Source organism: Cyprinodon tularosa, unplaced genomic scaffold (genome assembly GCF_016077235.1).
Source record: "Cyprinodon tularosa strain WSP-4 unplaced genomic scaffold, ASM1607723v1 ctg1045, whole genome shotgun sequence".
Taxonomy (NCBI): Eukaryota; Metazoa; Chordata; class Actinopteri; order Cyprinodontiformes; family Cyprinodontidae; genus Cyprinodon; species Cyprinodon tularosa.
Window position 1 is genome coordinate 180,357 of NW_024037833.1, and position 27,062 is coordinate 207,418.

The 27,062-nt window shown below is 44.9% G+C and overlaps 2 protein-coding genes across 3 annotated transcripts in view; both read left to right on the forward strand.

Moving 5' to 3' along the window:
- Positions 1–21,320, forward strand: part of pxnb (paxillin b) — a 35,069-nt gene extending 13,749 nt beyond the window's left edge. Inside the window, exons 2-14 of one of the 2 annotated variants that reach the window (XM_038283282.1) lie at positions 10,091–10,299; positions 10,392–10,477; positions 10,549–10,688; positions 10,803–10,965; positions 14,628–14,742; positions 14,858–16,012; positions 18,125–18,391; positions 18,464–18,859; positions 18,978–19,139; positions 19,401–19,574; positions 19,661–19,742; positions 19,824–19,972; positions 20,067–21,320. In XM_038283282.1, the coding sequence (XP_038139210.1) occupies positions 10,091–10,299; positions 10,392–10,477; positions 10,549–10,688; positions 10,803–10,965; positions 14,628–14,742; positions 14,858–16,012; positions 18,125–18,391; positions 18,464–18,859; positions 18,978–19,139; positions 19,401–19,574; positions 19,661–19,742; positions 19,824–19,972; positions 20,067–20,333 (3,365 nt within the window). In that variant the 3' untranslated portion in view covers positions 20,334–21,320. The remainder of the gene's footprint in view (positions 1–10,090; positions 10,300–10,391; positions 10,478–10,548; positions 10,689–10,802; positions 10,966–14,627; positions 14,743–14,857; positions 16,013–18,124; positions 18,392–18,463; positions 18,860–18,977; positions 19,140–19,400; positions 19,575–19,660; positions 19,743–19,823; positions 19,973–20,066) is intronic. The other variant, XM_038283291.1, reaches the window with a different exon arrangement.
- Positions 21,321–22,338: 1,018 nt separating this feature from the next.
- rnf181 (ring finger protein 181) lies at positions 22,339–26,377 on the forward strand. Its single transcript, XM_038283329.1, has 7 exons — positions 22,339–22,455; positions 23,147–23,257; positions 23,585–23,676; positions 23,753–23,889; positions 23,973–24,088; positions 24,168–24,242; positions 25,641–26,377. The coding sequence occupies exons 3-7, from the start codon at positions 23,591–23,593 to the stop codon at positions 25,698–25,700; spliced, it is 474 nt and encodes a 157-aa protein (XP_038139257.1). The 5' UTR covers positions 22,339–22,455; positions 23,147–23,257; positions 23,585–23,590; the 3' UTR covers positions 25,701–26,377.
- The last annotated feature ends 685 nt before the right edge of the window (positions 26,378–27,062 follow it).

The window sequence follows — 27,062 nt, forward strand, 5'->3', positions numbered from 1 at the left end:
AAAGGATGCAGAGATATCGGGAAGAACGAGAAAAAACAAATACCTGGGTGGAAAAGTCAGTATAATGAATATGAAGCACACTGCAAATATGCATCTAATTCAATGCAGATTTTTGAGTCAAATAGTTTAAAAAATCATTTCACACACAAAGGGGGGCTAAAACGAAATCACCACGCCAGGAGGGGTGAAGGCGATCGGGTCAGCTGGCACGCACAGGAGGAGTTGGCAACCCTAGCGCCATCTCTCAGCGCTGAGTCTGACTGGTTTTTAGACGTACAGTGAGCAGGTAGATCGCATCGGAGCGTCGGGTCTCACAGTGTGAGAACAAACATCGTAGGCTGTGAGCTTTTAAACCCTGCGGCGGTTTTGTCGTACGCTGTTAGCTGTAGCTGCGTGAAACGATTGAAACAATGGCACAGTTTATGCCCAGCTTCAGGCTGACCGCAGCCTCACAGCAATGGTTGAAGAAAACACAGAAAATAACAAAAAGCAACGGATAACAAAGACACCATGACACGGATGGCGGATCCCTTCCCAGAACCGTGTTCTAGAAGTCTAACTGATGCGGGAGCAAATGGGTCATTTTCCATCTAGGAACTGTCGGTTCGGACAGAGTTAGATTAGATCGAATGAAAACCATAACAGTTACAGAACGAGCGGGTGTTTTTGTCGCCCTTCAGGATGGGGGAGGCCTTACAGGCTCTGTGGGCCTGGGTCTGAATGCCCCCGTTGACCCAGCAGACTTTCCCTTGTGATCTGATTCAGCGTTCGGTGAGGAAGCACTTTTATTTTGGTCCAGCAGTCTCATCTTCCTCACATGGCTCTGCTCTACAGCCTATTTTTATCCCGCCTTCTCTGAATGGCGGTTCTGACCCGATCACGGAACTTGGTTTATCTTAGATTGTTTGACCCCCCCCCCCCTGTTCTTGGTTAGTATAAAAATATCCCGCTGAGTTTGGGTTTCCGTCCAGGACCGCTGCCAGTTCCAGGTGACCTGTTCCCCTCTGGGTCCTAGCTGCCGCCCGCTGGCTCTAGCTGGAATGTGAGGAATTCCTCTTCCACTCCACTCCCCCCCATCATCTGATAAACACTGTGGAGTGACCCTGAGTGGGCGGACAGTGGGAGGTGTCCTCTGGGATATGATCCCACCACAATGAGCCTTTGATGCTGTCAGAGCAGAACTTTGCCCAATCCCCCACCCTGGACCTGCTCTGCCGTTGCTGCTTCTTCAGCAGTTCTGTTTCTGTTTCTGTTGTGATCAGAAGTGAGAAAAGTTTGTGATAAATGAAGAGATTTTTGAGCTCAATATTTAATCTTCTCGTCGTTTTGATGCCGTTCTCTAAATGTCTTCTATCTGACCTGAGAGGATCGGATCCGCTGCAGCTACCAGATCTGCTTCCTGCCTTTGACGTTACGCCACATGATGTAAAGCATTGTGGTTGCCCAGACGACGATAATAACACCACTCATAAATATACTGGTGTGATAATTTAGTTTACGTCTGATTGGTTTTTGGTCTACGTCTATTTTGAATTTATACCCCCTCCTCTGAGAAAACTCTACCAGCCGCCACTGGCTAAAAGTCCCTGCTAAAGGGAAGACTGCTCATAAATGGCTGAACTTAACCATCTGCTTTGGTTGCTCTGCAATAATCATTGGCCAATATATTCCAGGAGTTATGAAATAGTGTTTTTCCTGTAGATGCAATAATGAGACTGTTGATCAGAGGCTCCCTGCAGACGCCACCCACATGTTCCTCACTGCTGAGGAGGAGAAGAATGAAGGGATGAGGGAGCAGCCCTGCAGAGGAATGCTATTACAGTCTGAGCCTGGCTGGGTTTTAATAATCCATCATGTGTAATAATAACACTCACGTGCTGCATAGCAGAGGCTGAAGGTGGTTTGTGGTGATGGGGACTATAATGAGTTGATGAAATGCAGCGAGCGGCGTGTGGAGACGCATTGACCGACCCGGCTCTAAAACTACCCAGATCTGTTTCAGTACGGGGAGGAAATGTGGTCTGAAAAAAACATGACGGAAGCTGCAGATCTGCTGCCAACAGGCTAACAACCAGCAGAGGATTTAACGTCATTATTGATTAACGGCAGAACAAACGAGCCTGGTTCTGATGATACATGATGAAATGATGAGTCCAGCTTTGAGATTTATTGGTTATTTAGCAAGAAAACCTGTTTGGTCTCTGAATAACGAGCTTAACGGGTTACAATCAGTCAGGTTAGCTCTTTAATTAAATTCTATTCAGTTTATTTCTATAGCTCCAATTCAAAACACATGTCATCTCAAGGCACTTTCCAGTTCACCAGATCATCCAGTCAGATTGATTCAAAGTTTTCTATCTAAGGAAAACCAGCTGATTGCATCGACTCATTGACTCTTCAGCAATCCCTCACACTAAGCATGCTTGTAGCGACAGTGGGGAGGAAAAACTCCCTTTGAACAGGAAGAAACCTCCAGCAGAACCAGGCTCAGTGTGAGCGGCCATCTGCTGAGGCCCACTGGGGTTCAAGGAGACAGAAGCAGACATAGAAAAAGAAGCATAGATACAAAAGGCAGCTGTCAACCAGCTCCACAGGCGGCCCCGTCCAGGAAACACACAGCCAGGCAGACGAGCTCCGAGCCAGCTCCCATGTCAGAGGATGAAGAGAGCACATCCAGTTAGTCACAGTCAGAGAAACAGGACTACACTGGAAAACAGGCTAAGCTCCAACATCTAGAAATAAAGGTGTTGATGGCAGCAGCACAGCTGATATTTCTCTCCAGGATGGAGTCACAGCCAAACAGGAACAGACCAGATGAAGCTACTATGAGAAAAAGCAGAGAGAGCAGAACGTTAGAGATTGAACTAACAGATTCTGCAGAGTGGGAGAATAGAGATAGAATGAAGCAGAATGATGAAAAAGGGGTCCCTATGTCCTCCAGCAGTCTAAGCCTATAGCAGCAGAACTATAGAGATAGCTCAGGGCGGGGCCCCGATCCAGCACTAAAATGCTGGTATCGGTATCAGCGAGTACCATCCAATAGGGCACCGATACCATTTTGAGAGCCAAAAGTTTCTTCAACCATTGTCCCCCATTCCAGGTAGGCAATAAAAAGTTCTACTGGATTCACTGAGTTTTAGTCTTTTTCCTGCTTCACAAAGGAAGGCAGCAGCTGGACATGAAGCCATGATGGCGATTATTTTACATCTAAGTAGTTTGCAGTTCTTCATAGATAGAGACATACATCAATTTCAAACGGATAGTATCAGGCGATACTGCACAGCCAGGTATCGGGTATCAGTATCTGGTGCCAAGAAAGGCATCGGTGCAACACTGATATTGTATAAACTTACAATTTGTTGCCATTTTTAGTTGAAAAAGCTCCATATGTCCAACCAACAGTTTTTTTGGTGGCATCTCTAATTTCTTTTAACCAACCCGTCTCCTAACTTTTACTTTAACATCTATCGAAGTTATGCTCCGTCGGACTAAACTCGCCCCCACTTCCTCGCCGCCTCGGCCGTATCTGGACCCACAGCGTGTAGCACAGACCATGCTTCAATATTAAGCATAAATAAAAAATGTCTGCGTCAAGCTCACTGCAACACACTGCTGTAAGAGTATAACCAGGAAGCGAGGTAGGAGGACAAAATAGGTTTAGCGCCACCGCAGCACGGGAGGAGAATTACGCCCAGGAGGAAATGGATAAAAAAAAACAGGAATCGATTCTCTTGCGGACGTGTCGATGCATCGGATCGTCGGCTGTTGAATCGATGCATCCATACAAAACGATTATTATTTACACCCCTAGTTTTTCCTCCAACCACGTAGCGACTCTCTACGCAGTGAAATGCGACCGCAAATCAAATGTCTCAAAGCGACAGATCCGATGATGTCACATCGAGAGGCGGGACACCGGAGCAGCGGGAGAGGGGAAAAAAACACCGTTTTAAAATGCTCTGAACACATTTAGCTGCACCCAACCTCTGTTACCTTTGGCTAAAGAAAATGAGTGGGAAGGGGGGAAAAGTGGAGATCATTGGTGGGGACTGACCAGTCCTATTGAAAGTTACGCCTGTGCCATAGAGTTTGAATTCAGCCTGCCTTTATGTCTGGATGTGTGTTTAGATTTATAAACAAAGGCTTCATAGGAATCTGCTATGTCTTTCGTGGTTTATTTGGAAAAAGCGGATCTTGTACTCATGGTTTTCCTGTTATTAATGTCGGACGACTGGTCTAAATGGGACTGAAACAGAGATAAGAGACTTTGGTTATTTGCAGAACATTCATCCCTTTGCTCTGAATGTTCCCAGACCTGTCCCACCTCACCACACACATCCAAACCAGTTTGGGAATCTTGTTTTGTCTTCCAGTCGGACCGCCGTCCTACCTCCAAGGCCAGCGGGGACTTTCTAGGAATGGGATGGGGCGAGCAGCACCGGGTCCAGAAGGGTTTTGGATGGGTTCAGAGAGGGAAACCTGACACGGCGGCTACATTTAGACCGTCAGGCTTCCATAGCTTAACCTTCGCCCTCAAACCTCTGCTGCCGTTCTTCACTCTGCAGGCTTTGTTTTCCGGCTGACGCTCCGTCCTGCTGGGCCTTGTTCCGCCTGTCGGCACCAGGTGCAGCTTATTTTCAGCCGGCGGGGATATTTCAGCGCAGACGTGTTTGACGGCTGAGCCGGCGGCTTTAAATAGGCCTGAGCTGCCTGATGGTCGGCGTTAAACTTCAGGACGTTCTTCTGGGCAGGAGTCCCCTTTGGACCACGGATGACGATGAGAAGTCAGGATCTGATATAATGCTGTGAAGAGCCTAAATATAACATCACTAACGATAAAGATGATGATGGTACATGGAGGGGGCCCCTGGGGGCCTCTCCCTGCTCCACCAGCACTGTGTGTTCGCCTCTAGCTGCTCATGCTATCTTTGTCCTGCTGTTATGAGCAGACCCTGATGGGAGGCAGCAGTGGTCCTCATTGATGCTGTTCTAGATGTTTCTAGATGTTTCCTGCTGATGAAAATGAAATGATTTTTGTGAATCATTAAGAGTTTCTAAACTTGAAGATGTTGATGGATGAAAGATTAACCCAATCCTGTAAAGTCTATATACAGGTAAAAGCCAGTAAATTAGAATATTTTGAAAAAATGTATTTATTTCAGTAATTGCATTCAAAAGGTGTAACTTGAAGTGGCAACAAATGAAAATCCAAAATTCCGTGTGTCACAAAATTAGAACATTACTTGAGGCTAATACAAAAAAGGGATTTTTAGGAATGTTGGCCAACTGAAAAGTATGAAAATGAAAAATATGAGCATGTACAATGCTCAATACTTGGTTGGAGCTCCTTTTGCCTCAATTACTGCATTAATGCGGCGTGGCATGGAGTCGATGAGTTTCTGGCACTGCTCAGGTGTTATGAGAGCCCAGGTTGCTCTGATAGTGGCCTTCAACTCTTCTGCGTTTTTTGGTCTGGCATTCTGCATCTTCCTTTTCACAATAGCCCACAGATTTTCTATGGGGCTAAGGTCAGGGGAGTTGGCTGGACAATTTAGAACAGAAACACCATGGTCCGTAAACCAGGCACGGGGAGATTTAGTGCTGTGTGCAGGCGCCAAGTCCTGTTGGAACCTGAAATCTCCATCTCCATAGAGCAGGTCAGCAGCAGGAAGCATGAAGTGCTCTAAAACTTGCTAGTAGACGGCTGCGTTGACCCTGGATCTCAGGAAACAGAGTGGACCGACACCAGCAGATGACATGGCACCCCAAACCATCACTGATGGTGGAAACTTTCCACTAGACTTCAGGCAACGTGGATCCTGTGCCTCTCCTGTCTTCCTCCAGACTCTGGGACCTCCATTTCCAAAGGAAATGCAAAATTAGCTTTGGTCAGAAAACATGACTTTGGACCACTCAGCAGCAGTCCAGCTCTTTCTTTCCTTAGCCCAGGTGAGACACTTTTCGCGCTGTTTCTTGGTCAACAGTGGCTTGACACGAGGTATGCGGCAGTTGAAACCCATGTCTTTCAAGCGTCTCTTGGTGGTGGATCTTGAAGCACTGACTCCAGCAGCTGTCCCCTCCTTGTGAATCTCCCCCACATTTTTGAATGGGTCTTTTTTCCCAATCTTGACTAGGGCGCGGTGATCCCTATCGCTTGGACACAGTTTTTCCTTCCCTTTGCCTCTCTATTAATGTGTTTGGACACAGAGCTCTGAGAACAGCCAGCCTCTTCAGCAATAATCTTTTGTGTCTTTCCCTCCTTGTGCAATGTGTCGATGGTCGCCGTTTGGACAGCTGTCAAATCTGAAGTCTTCCCCATGTTTGTGTCGGCTTCAGAACTGGACTGAGAGACCATTTAAAGCCCTTTGCAGGTGTTTTGAGTTAATCAGCTGATTAGTTTGTGGCACCAGGTGTCTTCAAAATTTAACCCTTACACAATATTCTAATTTTGTGACACACGGAATTTTGGATTTTCATTGGTTGCCACTTCAAATCATCAAAATTAAATGAAATAAACATTTGAATGCATCAGTCTGTGTGCAATAAATAAATATAATGTACAAGTTACACCTTTTGAATGCAATTACTGAAATAAATCAAGTTTTTCAAAATATTCTAATTTACTGGCTTTTACCTGTAACAGACATCGGGACAAACTTTCACTGTTTGTCCCAGTTAAGACCCGTTTAAAGGAAAAGTCCGCTCATATTCAGAATTCAAACTTCTGAAAGTACTTTAAATATGAAATTATAACATACCTTTCAATAAATTATCAGTGTTTTTTATATATATATATTATAAAGTTCTGTGTAATGATCTTGGCACTGATGACTGGCTTAATGGTTCATTTCCTTCACCTGCCTTGCTCCTCCCAGTTTCTAATCATTGTTCATCTTATTCACCTGCTCCTGCCTCTATTTAAGCCGCTTGCTCGCAGTCATCAGTGCCAGATGACTCAAGGTGAGAGTTTTCCAGCGTACCTGTTGTTCTGATCGTCTGATCCTGACCTCTGACCTTTGGGCCGGCCTACTAAATTAGTTGACGATTCTTTAATAATCAATGAATCTGATTAATTGTTTCATCCCTACAGCAAAGTTGACAGAAAATGCGTCCCGATGATTTTCAGCCTGCCGTCTCCTTTCAGCCAACGTCGGCAGCTCTGCTCTGGGCCTCCGGTTGTGGTGGACGTTGTTGTTGTTTCAAACACAGTGGAGAGGCAGACTCAGCCTGGCTGTCCCTGAGTTTGCCTCATGGAGGAATCTACTCGCCTCCACCCCAGGATGGGCTTCCTGTCATTGTTCTGTCGCCTAGCTCCGATCACTCTCTCTAAAGGGGAGGGACAGATGCCAGGAGAAGGTTTCTCCTTCAGATTAGAGGCGACCGATTTAAAGATCTCTGACACGTTAACCTGCTGATTTTACCAATACACTGACCGGCCGATCTGTTTAGTCAGTATCTGCATTTTGTTTGTATCATGGGCTAATATTTACTGCATTCAGCAGCCATGCCCTGTGATCACATAACATGCAGGAAGTTCTCCTACTAACCATTGTTATGGTTTTCGTTAAATCGGTAATACATGTTTATTTGGTTTAAAGCAAGACTTATGTAACATCTGTTATCATAGTGAAGTTATTATAGAATGTTATATATGGTGTTATAATAGAAAGCAATATCAGCCCCAAAACATCAGCAGCATATGTTGTGGAACGTTTAGACGGATCTCAGAATAATCGGTATCGGCCTTAAAGAATCAGAATCAAACCACACAAGATAATATAAATATAAACATATATACACATATATATATATATATATATATATATATATATATATATATATATATATATATATATATATATATATATATATATATATTAAGGCTGCAACAACGAATCGATAAAATTGATAAAAATCGACTTTTAAAAGCGTTGGCAACGAATTTCATCATCGATTAGTTGTGTCGCGCGATTATTGCGTCATCTGCCGCGCCGTCATCACTGCCTCTTGACTGAAAGAGGAAGAAAAAAAAATACGGCAGAGCGAGTCAGCGCCGCAGGTGCAGTGTTGCCAACTCCGCGACTTTTCAGACCCCTCCAGCGACTATTTTTCAAAAAAGCGACTAGCGACAAATCTGGCGACTTTTTTCGGTGTCACTGGCGGCTTTTGGAGACTCTTACGTGAAAGCATGTATCGTTCCTACTCTGCCGTGGGGCGCCTCCCCCACCCCAACCGCGTTTTCCCGCAGGAGTCCCTCTCAGTCAGAGCCTCAGCGTCCAGACTGCAAATGAAGCGCGCATGCACCGGGATTGACGGCGCAAATTGATCACAATAATTAAAATAGCCTGCGCTTTGTAAAGCGAAAAAAGTGATAACATGCAACTTTTTTCAAAAGAAATTAACATGGCACGGAACCACCATGTTTGTTTGGTTTTAAAGTGGGGAAACGTAACGTTAGTTTCTCAGGTAGCTCATCTGATGCTTTCCTTACCGTGTTAGTAGGTTACAGACAGTGATAAGGTTGGCTACTTATTTTACTTTTAATTTCATTTGAATTAGCTTAAGCAGCGTTTATATTTACTTTATAAATAAATTAACTTGCAAATTATGAGGGCAAGACTTTTAAAGTTTAAATCTTCTGGCAAAGATAAAGTAAAGATGATCCTGCAATTTATGGAAGTAAAGCAGAATAAAATCCAGCAAGATCAGTAATATGTCAATTAATTATCTGCCACATTCCCATGTAAATATCTGTCTTTGGAGAATGTGTGTTTTAGCACCCCTAGTTCTCTCATTTTTATTCCAAATACAATTTATAATTTGAATCACAGGCTATTTTTATCTCTATGGTTCAGTATTTTCTCAAGTAGCAACTTTAACTGCTATACTTTCCTGTCTTAAAAGGCAGAACTCTTCTAGTCTAAAAAACCTCATTTGTTGAAATGGGGGGCCTATTGTTTGAACCCCTTAGGGGCTTTTAAAAACAAAAATGTCTTTTTTTGCGCTTTATGAAACAAAGTACCCTATATTTTGTGGATGTACAGCTACATTTCTCATGTAAGTTTGCGTAGTTTTAACACAAACATTTATTTTTCATATTGCACCAGTACAGTTAATGAGCAACCTGTACTTGTGTGCTTGTTTGTTCTGTCTATAATGTTTATTTTGGAATAAAGAGGTTAATATAAAAAATATTTTTTGTCCGATTCATCGATTAATCGAAAAAATAATCGTCCGATTCATCGATTTTTAAAATAATCGTTAGTTGCAGCCCTAATATATATATATATATATATATACATACATATATTATATATATATACATATATTATATAATATATATGTATATATGTGTATGTATATGCACATGTATAACTATAAATCCAAATAAAACGACAGTGACGTGCAAAAATAGTGCAAGGAAAGAATAACGATGTCACGGTGCGGTAAGCCTAGCGCCATTCTCCCCGCTTTCCAAGCTAAATCAATGGGAACTACTAGACACATCTGCAATCAACAACAATTATTGAAGATTTCCAGAGGACTTCACCATTGAAATTCACCAGAGCTATAGTGAAACTGACAATGCCCACGTGCATGGCAGCTGGATGCTGGAATACATCAGGTAAAAGTGAAAAAAAAAAAGAGTTATTCCACCTTTCTGATTCCTGATCCTCCACGGACGGGTTGGTCGTTGGATCGCCAACTAGCGCGTTGTGACAAACACCAGATACAGCACTGGGACGATACCGCACAGCCGATACCGCACCGTGACGTCACTAACCAGTAGGTGGCAGACCGTTGGCTGCATTGTGTTGTTTACTCACATTTAGGGAGGAAGAGGAAGAAACCTGGACCAGATCCTGTTTTCCATTCAGCCTTCCTGTTATCTGGTCAAAGTCTTGCTCTCTCTCTAGCATTGGCGTCTCTTCCTCTGCAGCCATCAGTTTATTCTGAGGTGATTTGCTATGATCCATTTACTCGCTGGTTTGAACTTTCTGACCCGTTTCTCTACCTAAAACACTTGATTTGTGTCGTTCTGATTGGCTGCAAAGGCTTCCTGTAGCCAAGACTTATTTTTACCTTTCAGATGCGCTGCTAGCAGACCTGGAGTCCACAACGTCCCACATCTCCAAGAGGCCGGTCTTCCTGCCTGATGAGACGCCCTACTCCATCCCAACAGGTGGACTTCCCTACCAGGACGTGTCCAGGCCTCCTCCGGTTCCTCCTCCACCTTCAGCCGACGCTCTGAATGGTTCTCTGACGGATCAGCCAGACTCCCACCACTCTTCCCAGCAGGTGGGTCTCCTTAGGAACGCGGGATGTTCTCAGACGTTAAACTGGGTTTGGGCTCATGTGAGGGGATTCTGAGCTCTGACTACTCTCTGCAGTCTCTGGGCTCGGCCCAGAAGAACTCGTGGTCCAGAGACAGCAGCAGTTCTCCGCTGTCGCACATCGAGGAGGACCATGTTTACAGGTATGAGTTGTTTCCATGGAAACGCCTCCAGGGGTGAAGCAGGCCTCATCCTCTCCTGTGTGCGCTTTCAGTTTTCCTAACAAACACAAGACGTCGGATTCGTCTTCGGCAGCCATGAGCTCGGCTCTGGGCAGCAACCTCTCAGAGCTGGACCGCCTTCTGCTGGAGCTGAACGCCGTGCAGCAGAGCTCTCCTTCCTTCCCAACTACAGGTAGGATCTTCTTCCAAACGTTCCTGCTAATCTGAAAACCCCCACAGGAGGACGGGAACCTGCTGGAGGAACTGTGACTCTCTCTCACCCCTGTTGGCTCACACCTTTCCTCAGAGGAGGCAGCTCCGCCCCTACCGTCATGCAGCATCACCCACTATGAGAACGGCGGCGCTCCCGACATCCTGGTCAGCCCCCCACCACAGGAGAAGCCGAAGAGGAACGGCATCAGGGCGGAGGATGTGGGAGGGCTGCTGGAGGGCTCAGGTCCTTCTCCCAGGTACAGCGGAAGGTTAATAATAATAATAATTGAACTTAATCGATCTCACATTGGAGAAATTTACCTCTGCATTTAACCCGCCCCCTGGGGGAGCAGTGGGCTGCCGCCATGTGGCACCCGGGGAGCAGTGTGGGGTTAAACTCTTAACACTAGAACTCCCAAGGCCGTCATTTTGATGGTTCTGAGGTTTTTAAGGGAAATTAAAATTAATCATGTCGCTCATGTTAACTGAATTTTCCTGTTTCTATATTTCCTTTATTTTCACGTAGTTTTTTAAATAAAATAAAGCCGCCATTTTGACGGCTCTATTAGTTGCATTGTAAATTTTTCCCGTGGTTGATTGACGTATGGTAATGTTGCCTAGCAACCAACATTCTACCTGGAGCTCCTTGGCTAATACGGAAGAATGGCTTTCAGAAGAAATCTAACAGCCAAACAGGCTTTAGAAATGCTTTAAAATAATGATGATAGCGTTTCGGGCGGAGAGGGATAGTTCCCAAACTATAAATCGGAAATACAATTGTTTGTATTTTTATAACAGAACGGCATCAAGGAATATTTTTCAGGTAGAACTATGTCACCATGTCTGTTTTATAGGTGATCAAATGAGGAAAAATGAAAATTATTTAGCCTCGCCAAATTATTTTCCAAAATAAACACCATGAAAGCCCATTAGAAACTCTGGATGAACCTCAGACTTTATAGATCCACATCTAGACTAGAACTCAAGAAGATTTGGACTGAATAAGTTGAAGCATGTTTGTTCCACAAAGGTTTTAGTGGGCAGTGAGCCAGGAGGAAATGGGATTTTGCCACCATGCCAAAAGTGCAAAAATGCTTTTTTTTCCACTGATAAAAGGGAATCTGGTGAGACAAATATGCTGATGTCAATTATTGGAGACCTTCTGCATGAGGCAAAGCCTCCTGAGATTTAGTCGTTTCATTGAAATTTACCAATAATATCTCCAAACTGGACAGAAAATAAGAATAACAGAGCAGCTTATGTAACGCATGCCGGTTACATCACCTGAAATGGTCCCACAATTATGGAAGCAAAACGTTACCATATTTCAAATGAAAAAGCATTTCCAGAAATGCTTTTTCATTTTAAGAATGTGGCTGCATTGTTTGACTCATAAATGAAATTAGTAATCAATAATCCTGTTTGCATTTTAATTTTCTTCTTCAACACCGCTCATCCTTTTACTTAATTAAAATTAAAAAGAAAAACACATTTGAGATTTATTTTTCAAAATTTACCCTAGCAAATTTATACCAAAATTCAATTTGAAATGTAAAATTTGAAAATGAAAAAGCATTTCCAGAAAGGCTTTTTCATTTTAAGAATGTGGCTGCATTGTTTGACTCATACATGAAATTAGTAATCAATCATCCTATTTGCATTTGAATTTTCTTCTTTAACACTGCCCTAATTAAAGAGAAAACACAGCGGACATTGCTTTTTCATTTCCATGGTCTGCCTGCAAAGTACTGTCCACAACTCGAAAACAAAAAAGCATTCAGGCTACCCATCTTGTTCGGTAGGGGGCGCTGATTATAGCAGGTGACCGGCTATAATTTGTTCCCTTCTTGTAACTTTAAGAAACAAAGGTCTGAGTTTTCATCATAAAAGATGCGTAGAAGTCAAAAATGAAAAAGCTGGGACCTTTTTTTGTCTGATTTAAACAGGGGGGACATATTATAGCAGGTTTTATTTTTATTTTATATAAATAAAACGCCTGATGTTAGAACACAGACTGTTTATTAAGGATAGTACAACAAAGAGAAATTGTAAGTTAATAATAAAACACAAATATAGATTTAAGTACTAAGTTTCACACAGGAAAAAGTTATTTTCCTTCAGGATCTAGTCTTTAATCATTACACTCCATTTTCTATTTCATTTTTATCAACAGCATATGGTTTACAACAGTTTTCAATTGGATGAGGACATTTGGACGCTGTGAAACAAAGACAGATTTTTTTAAGGAAGGTGTGGAAAAGAACAAGGAGCTGTTTGCTTTCAGCGGCGCGTCGAGCAACGAAATTTAGATTTTTCCATCTTGAGCAGCTGCGCGTTTGCGGCAGATATCATTCTGGTCTGTGAACGCTGTGCTGTGTAGATGCGCATTTGATTTTATCCTTAAAGCTACAGTGTGTAATAATTACAGGGATATACAGTCAGAAATGTAATATATTGTTATTTATCATCATCTACGAGCTCAGCCTCTTAACCTTAATATTTGCGTTGCCTTAGAATTCGTTATTTATAATTACATAGGAGCGGGTCTCGCAGCCATGGAGGCAGACATCTTTGCGCTACGGCAGCGCAGAGCCAACAAACTAGCGATTGCGAGATCGCCAAAACGTCACAACGATGTAGAAAAAATAACAGGTATATTTATTATCTTAAGTCTACATGAAGTCTATACCCTACACAGACTAATGAAATACTATCTGTAAAATTATCTATGTAAACAAACCTCATCACTTGAGAAGGTAGGTGATGCGGACGTCGTGGAAGACATTTTGTCCCGTAACGCTCGCCTTACTGTTGGGGGGGAGAAGCGGTGGGGGGGGAGATGTTCATGTTGCTGCAGTCTGACCGCTAGATGTCGCTAAAAGTTACACACTGTAGCTTTAAGAGAAAGCTTTGCAATTTCAAATCTCACGGTTTATTGTTATGTGTAAATAACAAGAGACCACAACAAGTAAATCAGCCGTACCTCGGTCAAAATCTTTGGAATTAATGTTATTTAAAAAATCCATATTTTTGTAAATGAATCTGCCAAATAACCACATTTATTTCCCACGAGAGGTATATTTAAAGGTTTCTATATCATTAATATAAGAAGCCAAGCTCCATTGGTCGTATTTTAATCAGTTTTCCTTGTCAATATGCAGTTGAACAGAGCGATGCGCGCTCCCGCGAAAGGGGATGCATATCTCGGCAGGCATGCATTTTTGGGCATAACACCTGTTACCTGCTATAATCAGCGCCCCCTACCGAACAAGATGGGTAGCCTGAATGCTTTTTTGTTTTCGAGTTGTGGACAGTACTTTCTCCTTGATTATGGCATAAAAGTGCAGTGTTAAAGAAGAAAATTCAAATGCAAATAGGATGATTGATTACTAATTTCATTTATGAGTCAAACAATGCAGCCACATTCTTAAAATGAAAAGCATTTCTGGAAATGCTTTTTCATTTGAAATATGGTAACGATTTGCTTCCATACACAATGACCTCTGACCCCTCCTTGGAAAGGTCTGAGCCTCTAGTTTCCAAAGATGGTGGCCATTAGTGGGCGGGGCTAAAAATGAACCTGCTGATGCATTACTCCCACAGAGTCACACATGTCAGGTGGAATTTTAAATCTCAGTTTTTGTTTACACAGCTATACAACAAAAAATATTTGTGAAAAGAAATAATTTTGAAACTTGATTTAGAAATTTTAAAGCCCTATTTGACAGGCGTGTGGATGAAACACAGTGTGACTGTTTTGCCACCCCCCCCCCCCAGCTTTGAAACAGATCAGATAATGTTCGACACACAGAGCATATTTCTAGGCAAATATCAGAATTAGATTAAAACCCAGAGAAAGTCTAACGCTGCATTCTCAGTCCGTCTGACTGTAGGTTTCATTGTTGACGTGTCTCTGCAGCTCTTCATCTGGACACAACGATCTGGACGCATCATCTCAGCAGCAGAGCAGGATGTCGGCTTCCTGCGCCACCAGAGAGCTGGATGAACTGATGGCGTCTCTGTCTGACTTTAAGGTAGGCGGCGGCGGCGTGTCTGGACGCTGGAAAAGCCGTTCTCCTTCCTCTGTTCTTCTCCTCGACGCGTTTCTAACCTTTCCTCTCACCTGCTTCTGCTTCCTCTGTTCTCCAGCCCGCTTCTTTGGGCTCCCTGTCGGACCCGGCAGGGACACCAGCGCCTTCCTCCTTCCCTCCAGCTGCTTCTTCTTCTCTTGGTCTTCCTCCTCCTGCCTCCTGTTTCCTTCCTCTCTCTGCCGCTCTGGAGTTGCACATAAACGAGGAGGGACCTGCATGCGGCTCAGCGACGCCTCAGTCAGGCCTCCTCGTCCCCAACAGTCCCACCTCGTCTCTCTCGGCCGCCAGTGACGCAGATCTGGACTCGGTCCTAGACGCGTCCGCCTCCCTGCTGTCCTCCAAGACCAGGTCCCTGCTCGCCCTCAGTCAGTCGGCTCCCTCTAACTCCAGCCTGTCCAACACCACCACCCCCTCCCTGACCTCTGTGAACACCGTACTGGAGCGGAAGACCCCCAAATCCCCCAGTCCGTCAGCGGAGCGCCTCTCCCCCTCCGTGGTTAAAAGGTTCGGCCCCTCGGACTCTTCCTGCCTGCGGCCTGCTTGTTTTCTGGACCGTGATTTGGATTTCACCTCTCAGACACTTTCAAAAACCTTCACCCCTCCCCCCTCAGCTCTGTCCCCCCTGCCTGCTGCTGTGTCCCCCCTGACGACCCCCTCTCCACTGGTGTTCACCAGCACCAGCAGGCAGCTGTCAGAGGTGCCTCCTGCAGAGCAGAGGGGTGCCCCCCTCGCCCTGCAGCCCCCATCTGCAGCTGAACCTTCTCTGGACGAGGCCCTGGATAAGCTTTTAGCCATGAGTTTGGCTCAGACTCAAGCGTCCGATGTGGAGGAACCGCTGGAGAAGATGGAGGACCACTCCCCCAGAGGACTGCAGGAGGAGCTGATCCTGCCCATGGACAGGAGCTGCGTCCAACCGGACACCTTTACCAGCACCACCAACACCATCACAGACGACTCCATAGACATGGGAACCGACGGGAACGGAGACCTGGACTGGGCTGACGAGGAGCTGTCCCTGTTGCTGCACGACGGGCTGGACGGCACCGTGACGCCGTTCACCGAGCGGCTGTATACCGACGGCAGCATGACTTCGCTGACCGAGGCCAGCTGGATGGACGAGTCCATCACCCCGTATTCCTGCCCCGGGACCCCAGACGTCCCACTAGAGCTGCTGCAGGCCCCCAGTGTAGACCGGGTCTCTGCTACAGGACACGTACGCATCGCCACCGCAGGCATGATGAGGCTGAGGCCGCAGTGCATGCTGGCCTCTGCTTGGTAACAGCCGGAAAAAAACAAACAGAAAACATCCAGAATTAGCCAGCATGGCTACTTTTCATTCATCCCAGCTGGTTGTTGGTCAGAATTTGGTGACGGTGTCCGGTTTCTGTTTGATGTAACGCTTCAGTAGCGCAGAACCCATTATTCTAACCAGGTCCAGGTTTAGAGTGATGATATACGTATGGTTATGGCTGGTTATCCTCCCGCAGCAGTGTGTCGCAGTTAGCCTGTCGCAGGTATGACGCGGATATTTTTGATTTGAGCCCAATATTGAGGCGTGGTCTGCGCCCTGTTATTCTGCGCCACAACGCCATAGGGCCAATCAGGAACTAGCTAGGGTAGTGGGTGTCACTGTTATAGCACAGTGGGCTATGTTAGCACTGTGATAGCAAGGCGGGCTAATGTTAGCACTGTGAAAGCAAGGCGGGCTAATGTTAGCACTGTGATAGCAAGGTTGGCTAATGTTAGCACTGTGATAGCAAGGCGGGCTAATGTTAGCACTGTGATAGCAAGGCGGGCTAATGTTAGCACTGTGAAAGCAAGGCTGGCTAATGTTAGCACTGTGATAGCAAGGCGGGCTAATGTTAGCACTGTGATAGCAGAGCAGGCTAATGTTAGCACTGTGATAGCAGAGCAGGCTAATGTTAGCACTGTGATAGCAAGGCTGGCTAATGTTAGCACTGTGAAAGCAAGGCTGGCTAATGTTAGCACTGTGATAGCAAGGTTGGCTAATGTTAGCACTGTGATAGCAAGGCGGGCTAATGTTAGCACTGTGATAGCAAGGCTGGCTAATGTTAGCACTGTGATAGCAAGGCGGGCTAATGTTAGCACTGTGATAGCAGAGCAGGCTAATGTTAGCACTGTGATAGCAGAGCAGGCTAATGTTAGCACTGTGATAGCAAGGCTGGCTAATGTTAGCACTGTGAAAGCAAGGCTGGCTAATGTTAGCACTGTGATAGCAAGGCGGGCTAATGTTAGCACTGTGATAGCAGAGCAGGCTAATGTTAGCACTGTGAAAGCAAGGCTGGCTAATGTTAGCACTGTGATAGCAGAGCAGGCTAATGTTAGCACTGTGATAGCAAGGCGGGCTAATGTTAGCACTGTGAAAGCAAGGCAGGCTAATGTTAGCACTGTGATAGCAAGGCAGGCTAATGTTAGCACTGTGATAGCAAGGCAGGCTAATGTTAGCACTGTGATAGCAGAGCAGGCTAATGTTAGCACTGTGAAAGCAAGGCAGGCTAATGTTAGCACTGTGATAGCAGAGCAGGCTAATGTTAGCACTCTGATAGCAGAGCAGGCTAATGTTAGCACTGTGAAAGCAAGGCAGGCTAATGTTAGCACTGTGAAAGCAAGGCAGGCTAATTTTAACACTGTGAAAGCAAGGCAGGCTAATGTTAGCACTGTGATAGCAAGGCGGGCTAATGTTAGCACTGTGATAGCAAGGCGGCCTAATGTTAGCACTGTGAAAGCAAGGCAGGCTAATGTTAGCACTGTGATAGCAAGGCGGCCTAATGTTAGCACTGTGATAGCAAGGCAGGCTAATGTTAGCACTGTGATAGCAGAGCGGGCTAATGTTAGCACTGTGATAGCAGAGCAGGCTAATGTTAGCACTGTGATAGCAAGGCGGCCTAATGTTAGCACTGTGATAGCAGAGCAGGCTAATGGTAGAACACACACACACACACACACACACATTTGAACATAATAAAAGTCAGATTTCCGGGTTATGATTCGTTTAAAGTCTGCTCTTTAAAAAGATGCCTGGTGATCGGTTTTACGAGGATGAATTACTTCTTGGATTTAATCCTTTGAAAACTAACAGCTTGTTGTTGGAAACTGACCCGTGTTACCTGCTGTAACCATGGTTATAACTGGATGGACTTGGACTGCTGTGAAGGCTGCTGATGCACTGACTGATTTCTCTGGAGACTTGTTTTGATGCCTGTTGACTTGGCGTCCATTAGAGCATGACCCGCCTACCCCCGCTGCATCCCGGCTTGCTGGGTGAACTGGGCTGTGGGTTGATGTGTCTGCCCTTTCCTCCTAGATAAAGTCCGTGATCAGGCGCACTAAAGAGACTCCCAATGTGCACCCCATGTATCGGGACGGCCACCTGCGCAGGAAGATGGGACCCATCATTGTGAATAAGAACTCGTCTCAGGACCGCCTAATAGAGGAGCTTCAGGGGAAGCTGGGCATAAACCGCCCGGAGCGGCGCCGTAAACAGTCCGACGAGTGGCTGACTGACGGAGTCGTGCTAACCTCCAAGCCACAGCGCCTCCGTCCCGACGGGTCCGCCGGCGAGGTGGACAAGGTTTGCTCTGGTGTGCTCAGACTTTGAGGCTAAATGGTCTGGAGCTTTATCCATCCTCTCTCTCTTCCTCAGATCGTTCTTCCTCCTGACTCACCCATCCCCTCCAGGAAGGTGCTTCCTCCCCTCTCTCCCCCTAACCTGCGCCGCCCCCCTGTTCTAGAAGAACCAAAGAGAGCCCTCCCAGTGCAGCAGCACCCTGTCCCAATACCACCACCACCTCCCCCACCTTCCTCCTTTACCTCACAGCGTACCCTTCCTCAGGAACAGCGTCCTCTTCCTCAGCAAGTCACAAAGGCCCCTCCCCCACCGGCACCCCTTCAGGAAGCCCCTAAACCAGAACCCTGTCCTCCTATCGTTAGCACCCCTAACAATCCGCCCCCCGTGGAGCCAGTACAACCGGCTGCGCCCAAAGTCCTGGTATCTGTGGGCTGCCAGACCGAGTCGGACCTGTTCTTCCCTCCAATGCAGGCAGGAATCTGTCTCCTACTTAGATCTGTTTTCCTGCTGAGAACCGTCTGATCCTGAGCCTCACAGCGTAAACCATCAGCCTCTCTGTGATCTGATGTTCTGTTTGGAACCGTTTCAGATTCTGGCCCAGGGGAAGGCCGGCCCTCCGGGGGGGCCGCCGACTCAGGTCAACAAGCTCGACAACATGCTAGGCAGCCTGCAGTCGGACCTGAACAAGCTGGGGGTGCAGACGGCCGCTAAGGGAGTCTGTGGCGCCTGCTGTAAGCCCATCGTTGGACAGGTAAGGTTAGAAGTTCATCTATCAAATAACACAAAAATGGGGAATAGAAGTAAAATGAAGCAAACGTCTTCAAACTTGGAAAAAAAGTCCAGTGGTTTGTTTTTAATTTTCTTTTTTTGGAAGCAAAAAGAAGAGAAGATGTTATCATGTCCTCCAGCAGCCTATGCCTATAGAAGCAGAACTGCAGAGATGATAACTTCTGTTTTAGCTGCTCTGTTATTAATCCTTTAAAATCATCCAGCCGTGTTCTCTGGGTCTCAGGTGGTGACGGCCATGGGCCGGACGTGGCACCCGGAGCACTTTGTGTGCACACACTGTCAGGAGGAGATTGGCTCCAGGAACTTCTTTGAGCGTGAGGGCCAGCCATACTGTGAGAAGGATTACCACCACCTGTTCTCCCCACGCTGCTACTACTGCAACGGACCCATCCTGGACGTCAGTCCCCCCCTCCCCCCCATGAATCGCTCTGTGCGCTCCAAGGCGCCAGCAGGAAGTCAGCTCTGTTTTTGTCGTTCCTGCAGAAAGTGGTGACGGCGCTGGATCGGACCTGGCATCCGGAGCATTTCTTCTGCGCTCAGTGTGGATCCTTCTTTGGCCCGGAGGGTACGGCCTTTATTCCTTCGCTTTGTCCTGGAAGTACTGGGAGGATTATTTTAACCGATTTTCCTTCTGTGTCCTGCAAAGGTTTCCATGAGAAGGACGGGAAGGCGTACTGCAGGAAGGATTACTTCGACATGTTTGCCCCCAAATGTGGCGGCTGTGCCAGAGCCATCCTGGAGAACTACATCTCTGCCCTCAACTGCCTTTGGCATCCGGAGTGTTTCGTCTGCAGAGTTTGTATCCACATTTTCTTCTTCTTCTTCCCTCCGTTTGATTCTTAAGGAAACAGGAAGTTAAACCCCAGCATTGTTTGCTGTGTGTCTGCAGGAGTGCTTCACCCCGTTCGTGAACGGAAGCTTCTTTGAGCACGACGGCCAGCCGTACTGCGAGGTTCACTACCACGAGCGGCGCGGCTCGCTCTGCTCCGGCTGCCAGAAGCCCATCACGGGGCGCTGCATCACCGCCATGGCCAAGAAGTTTCACCCGGAGCACTTCGTCTGCGCCTTCTGCCTGAAGCAGCTCAACAAAGGCACCTTCAAGGAGCAGAACGACAAGCCGTACTGCCAGGGCTGCTTCATCAAGCTCTTCAGTTAGACGCTTCCTCTTAACCAACGTGTGCAAATATACTTTCGACCATTTAGTGACGTCACTACCTTCAGTGCGATCTAGACTTTATGCCATAAACTGACAGGAAAGTGGGAAGTTGAGGAGAAATGATGCACTGTTACACATAGATATCATCCAGAACAAGGTGCGGCCTGCGTCTCGACTCCGCCTCCTTTCACATAATCGTTTTTTAAGCCCCTCCCCTATGAAGGAACACTTAGGTGAAGTATTCACTTTTTTATCCGTCCGACAAACGTTTTAAAACTCATTGTTTTATTGAAAATTGCGATCTTTCTCATAACGTCTCTGATTTCTGCGTCGTAGTTCTGTGCTTTAAATGGGGTGTGGAAACGTTTTGGTAGCGACCGTTGAAGTGTTGTCCTTGAAGCAGAGTCCTGATTGCATGTTTAACGTTTTGGTGGCTCTCAGCTGGTCTGTGGATCTGATGAATCGGATCAAACCAATAATGAGACGCGGCGTTCCTGTCTGGAAAACGTCCGACGTTCCTGACGTCCGGTTTGGTTTCTGAGGTCTGACTGCTTCGCTCACTGGCTGAGTGTCGCTTTAGCAGCCATTAAAAAGGAAGGAAAAACGACCTGTGGTTTTAACTCAGAAATCACATGGTTAGATTTTGTTTTCTTCAAAGCAGATATGATGTCAGAACGGCGTTTAGACTCTTGGTATGTAGAAGAAAGAGAAGGTCGCTCTGAGAACAGGAAATGTGAAGTCCCTCTGCAGTGATGTCTGACTCCTCAGCAGTAAGGAAGCGTGGAAACCATGTTGCTAAGCTAAAGATTCTTTCCACCATTAATGATTCAGTTCCTGATGTCACCTTCACACCGTTTCCCTCCTCATCTTTACTCCTGGACATGCAGGAGATGTTTGAGTTCATGTAGAAGGTCCTAAACGTTCTGCGCCGTCGCATCGTTCCTCATCGTATCCAAAGTAGCTGCGGGGCATGTGTTCAGTAACCTCCAGTCCTTTCCCTTAGCGTCAGCGGCTTCTACTGACCACTAGGTGGAGTCTCTTCATCATGTTCAGGGAATTTTGCAGCCGTATTTTTTCTTTTTATTTAAAAAAATACATGTTACAGGAGTCTGGTTCCTTTATTTAACCAAAGCTGCGCCTCCTTCAGATCCTTCTTCTCTCCTTTCCTCTCAGATCGTCGGTCTGAAAAGTGATTAATCATCGTTAGTCTGTCTATGCAAATAAAACTGTTTTCCTACCAATGTGTCTGATGGTGACATTTTTCAACATGTTCTACATTTTCTGGTTTGGTTTTAAAGGTATAGTGGAGGATGTTCTTCCTGGTGCATCATCTCAATAAGTGGTCCTCCTAACTGTCAATCATTCTGGTGATATGTTTATGTAGGGCCGTCCTACTTGCTCGCCCCCAATATTCTCTTACCGGTGGTGATTCTGACATAGTGCAGAAATTACAAATCTTCTATTGGAAAGAAAGCTTGTATGAACGATGCAAACAGCAACTTTTAAACAGAGTGTACGAGGAGAAATGCGCTCATGCACGCTCTCGCAGTTGAAGCACAGAGTTGTACATGTGCTTTTTTTTTTTCCCCCCAAGTTTTTAATTAATTCATGAAAATCCTCCACCATGTCATGAATCTTTTTAATCAATCTAATTTTAATAATCAGTCCATTTCTCTGAGCAAAATAACAGTTGTATTTTGGTGGATCATATTCCAGGGGAACGTTTTGTATTTGAAAGTGCAGAAAAACGTCTCTTATTTAAATAAAGTTTAGTTCATAGAAACCAGAAGATGGTCACCAACACTAGTTGAAGCTACGTGGATGGTGGTTTGGATTCCACAGGGTTGTCTAGGCTGGGGAAATGGCTCCATCTGCTGGACAAATACTGGAATTACAAGGACGAAATCCCAGGGAAGTCTGCTGCGCCTCAGCCAATCACCTGGCAGCACCTGGAGAAGTTTAGGCTCCACCTGAGTTCGGGTTAAAACCACTGATCTCAATTTATTCACTGAATTGTTGATAGCCCGAAAAAAACCTCCTGCCGCCATCTTGGTACTCCCCACTCTCACGGAGTGAGCTGCTAAAACAAGCAGTTTGCAGGCTGTGGGAAAACCTTTCACAGGTAATTAATTTCACAGTCAGTGGATGAACTAACCAAGAAAAAAAAAAAAAGAAAAAAAAAATTTCAGTCTTGATGTAAAATCTTGAAATTATATGTAATGTCATAAATCCATGTATATCACATGTTTATCCATTTATCACTTTTGGCTCATCTGTATTATTCTGCTCCATTAACACATTAATTTTATTGTGATGGATTGTATATTATGTCATACACGATTTATAGACTTCAGTGACTTCATCATGACTGCAATGTGATGGACAGATTTTTTTTTAACTGATGCTCTGAAACAGCCAGTTTGTGTCAAAGAGATGAATTTACTTTTATATTAAAGTCGCCCTGAAAAAGCGAACATCATCGTTTTTTGATGCTGTAGCGCACGGATTGTTTACACTGCGACCGAGTAGGGAGTACCAATATGGCGGCCGGTGGCTTCACTACCAACAGGCAGATCAGTGGTTAAAAGCTGCGGTGGGCGTGAATATCTATATATCTTTTTTTAAAGAGAAATCTGAGCCCTTTAGCGCGTGTGGTGGGGGGCGGGGCCTAATGTCCGGCATGTCATCGTTCAGGCTCAGGTATTTTTTTTTTTTTTTTGTACGTTCAAAATGGAAAATCCAAAGAAAACATTTGGATGGAATGTCTCCAATAACCGCTTGATGGCAGCACTGAGACGCCTTTCTTCATTCAGTGGAAGAAGAAGAAGATCCCCTTCTCTGCTGTGATTGGACAGACGGAGCGTTACGTAGAAGCCAGCTGCAGAACCAGGAAGAATGACAAATGCTTATCGGTGAGCTTTGCGGTAAGTCCGGATATTTAATGAGAAATAAAAACCAAACAAAAACAAAGTAAACTTTATTTACAGCAGAAATGTTTAAAGTCATCAGATATCGGTTCATGTTTATCAAAGTCCTAAAGTTGATTGTTTACTTCTCTTTACCGCCCAAACCTTGTTCTGCTTTAAAAAAAGAAAAACTGAAGTTGAGAAAAATCTAAGTTCAGATTTTTTTTAATACTTTATAAATGTTTATTTTTTTTAACGTGCTCTGAAATGGAAAAACATCTACTTCTAACTAAGACCAGTTGTTTTTATTAGATTATAAATGACAATAACTGTTTCTCTCTGCAGACCAACATGGCGTCTTACTTTGATGAACATGACTGTGAGCCCACCAACCCTGAGGAGCAATATCGGCAGAACGCGCTGCTGGAACTGGCCAGGTGAGCTGCATCCTGTCAGAGCCCTCCCTCCATGCCTCCTGCAGGTTCTGGCTGAGGGACGGTTGTCTATCTGCAGGTCTCTGATGCAGGGTCTGGACCTGATCGACTCCGGGGGGTTCGACCCGTCGGACTGGGATCAGCGGCTTCCTCCTCCAGCAGCCAAAGCCGCCGTTCAGACCCTCACGGTGGTGGTGGTTTCTGCAGAGCAAGCAGGTGACAGCCTCTGGTTCCAGTCAGGATTTCTGTTCTGCTGGGAAAACGTCTGAGGGACTTCATCTGGCTCTCTGTCCCCACAGACAAAGGCCTGAAGTGTCCCGTGTGTTTGCTGGAGTTTGAGGAACAAGAGACGGTCCGGGAAATGCCCTGCAAGCACCTCTTCCACTCCGGCTGCATCCTGCCGTGGCTGGGAAAGGTACGACTCGCACGTCTGCAGAGCACATTTTACGTTTCTACGCCTTTACAGTCAAACCTTCTCTTCCATCTGATCTCAGACCAACTCCTGTCCGCTCTGCCGACTGGAACTTCCCACCGACAACCCGGAGTATGAGGAGTTTAAAAAAGACAAGGTGAGCCGCCGCTGCATCACAATCAGTAATCTAGTGGTACAAAAGAAAGAAGGGGGATGGTGGAAGCATCCATAGCCTAATTAATATTTTCTATTAACCCAGCGGTCGGCAACCCAAACTGTGAAAGAGCCATATTGGACCAAAAAAACTAAAAATAAATCTGCCTCAGAAAGAGCCGCAGAAATGTAATAGTCTTATATTTGCCTCGTATGGCAGCGCAGGCTCTAAGTGTTTTATCCCACAGTAGAAAAGGACCATGTGGATTTAAATATAAGATAAACATTCCTGATTAAATGTTAATCCTGGATCAAATGTCACATCATGAGGTGATGGAGGAGCAGTGAACGCTCTCACCGCTTCACCGCCCTCCAGGTTTAGGTTTAGTTGCATCGATGAAATGATAGAAACAGGATAAAGGAATGTTTCTATGGTGGACGTGTTTCTGTTGGGAGGAGCTGATGGCCGAACCAAGCAGGAAGTGACATCATCAGAGCAGAGCTCTCTAACCCTGAACTCCCACATCCTCCGTCACCAGCGCTCCTCGTGGGATTTAGATTTTTAGGATTTAGGGAAAAAATGTTAGAAAGTTTCCATTCCTGCATCAGAGCGCCACCTGTTGGATCTATGAACGGTTTTCTATGCTTCAACCAAACTAGCAGCAGTAGTGGAGTTTGGAGATGCAATCTACTTCTTAAATCTATCTTTGATCTCCTCTAATTTATCCAGAAGTTCTGCAGTCACACTTTTTCTCTCCCTCCCAGCTGGTGGTCGCTGCAGATTTAGCCTTCCCTGGAAATGCCTTTCCAGATTTTTATTTTTATGTTTTTGAATTCATTAAAAGCAGAAATGCAGCCAATCCTTCCGTGTCGATGATGAAAGCAAAAGATTCGCTCCATTCTTGAAATCCTCTTCTCTCATTAACTATCTTCCTTTCTTCCCTCTGGGATCCACGGCCTGAGACACACCTGCAGCTTAGTTAGCCTGGCGCCGCTAACGCTGGCGGCAGGTTATGACCACTGAAAATGTAGAAAAATAAAATAAATAGCAAAGTTCTGCATACACATTAGAAATTACTATAAAATCTATTTTTTTTATTGCCTGAACCTGGAAGAAGGTTTGAAACGTTAAGTGCAGAGATGGTAGCATCCTGCCTGATCTACAGCCTAGAAATGATCCACCAATCAGGGCCGAGCAGAGCCCAGATCCTGTCAGAATAGAACCAGAATAGAATTCAGCTTTATTGTCATATTGTTAGAAGTACAGAGCAACAAAATTTTCTGCTCTAACCAGTGGGCCACCACTCCCCACAGCAGTTATTTTCCTCCTGATGCTGCTGAGTCTGAGTTTGTTTTGGCGGCGTGTGAAAACGCGTTCTGACTTCGCTTCTGTTTCCTGTAGGAGAGAAGGAAGCAGAGGGAGCACCGCCTGGAGGACCTGCATGGAGCCATGTACACCTGAGGAGCTTAGCAGCATTGCAACGTTTATCTACAACCTTTTCCAAAAAGACTCTTCATTCCTCTCTTTGTGAAATCTTTGAACTTGAAGAAGAAGCCGAAGCAAACGGTCGACAGATGATCTGCTGCCAACTTAAAACTGGGATTAAAACTTGAAATCTTTGTTTTTCAGCTGTTTTTACAGAAAATGTAAAGATTTGATTAAAAAAGTTCCAAAGCCTTTAGGCTCAGTGCCTCAACGTGGATCAGCTGTTCAGAGTGGGGGCCGGGGCCCCCGGGGGGGCCACAGATAACTCTCATGGTCATTGTGAGGTGACGCCTGATGGTTTGGACTAAAAATTGGTTCCATTATAATTTAAAGCAAAGAACTTCTTTCCAAAAAGAAAATTTGAAGAAAATATTTTTCAAAAATGGGAAACTTGCAGTAAACTAAAGTTCTGCCATATTTTACAGTTTGATGTTTTTGATTTTATTTTGTCAGCGTTTTAGTGGGAGGCTGTATTTATCGGTTTTTACTCTGTGTTCTACTCTTCCAGGTGCTCAGCAGGCGGACCAATAGAGAAGCTGCTGCTAGTCCAAACAGAGCAGAATAATTTAGTGTATTAATTAATAGAGCAGCGTAGAACAGGGTGGGAAGTTCTTCATAAAATGATTCATTCATAAAACTCAAAAAAATAATTAGAACAAAGGAATTTAAAAAAGAAAAAATCTGAAATTTATCTTTTGATAGCAAATAATACAAGTTAAGATTTCGCATTGACATAAATACCATCAGAACTTTTTATTTAAGTTCTATTTTAGAAATATATTTTCTTCAAATTTCTTTTTTTTTTTAACTTATTTGTTTTCATTAATAAGTTGTAACATGTTTCATAATGGAGGACTAAAAAGACAATTTATTGGATGAATATGTCATAAGATTTATGTCCCATTAAATAATTAAATCTACCTTTGAAATTCTTTCATGAAATAAAAAATGACTAAAAAACATAAATATTTGACCCTGTTTTTTGGGGGGGTTTCCGGGGGGCCACAGGCCGGGTGGTTCTGGGCCCCTTACTCTAAACCATTAAACTTTGATTCTGATTAAATTGACATTTCAAGTTTATTACCAAGAAGGTTTGAACTTAATGGAATTTATCTTGATGTTTATGGTGCAAAAAATTAGATCTAAAAAATACCGGATCTATAGTTATATACAATATATAGTATTTAGCTATATACTAAACACATAGAAGACTGTGTGTTAAAGGAGAAGTCCGGTCAATGGATCATTATTTAAACCTAAAACTAATACGTTCGCTGTGATTTAATGAATTTAGCGTTAATCAGTAAAAAAATAAAAATTCATTGTGATCACTGAGTC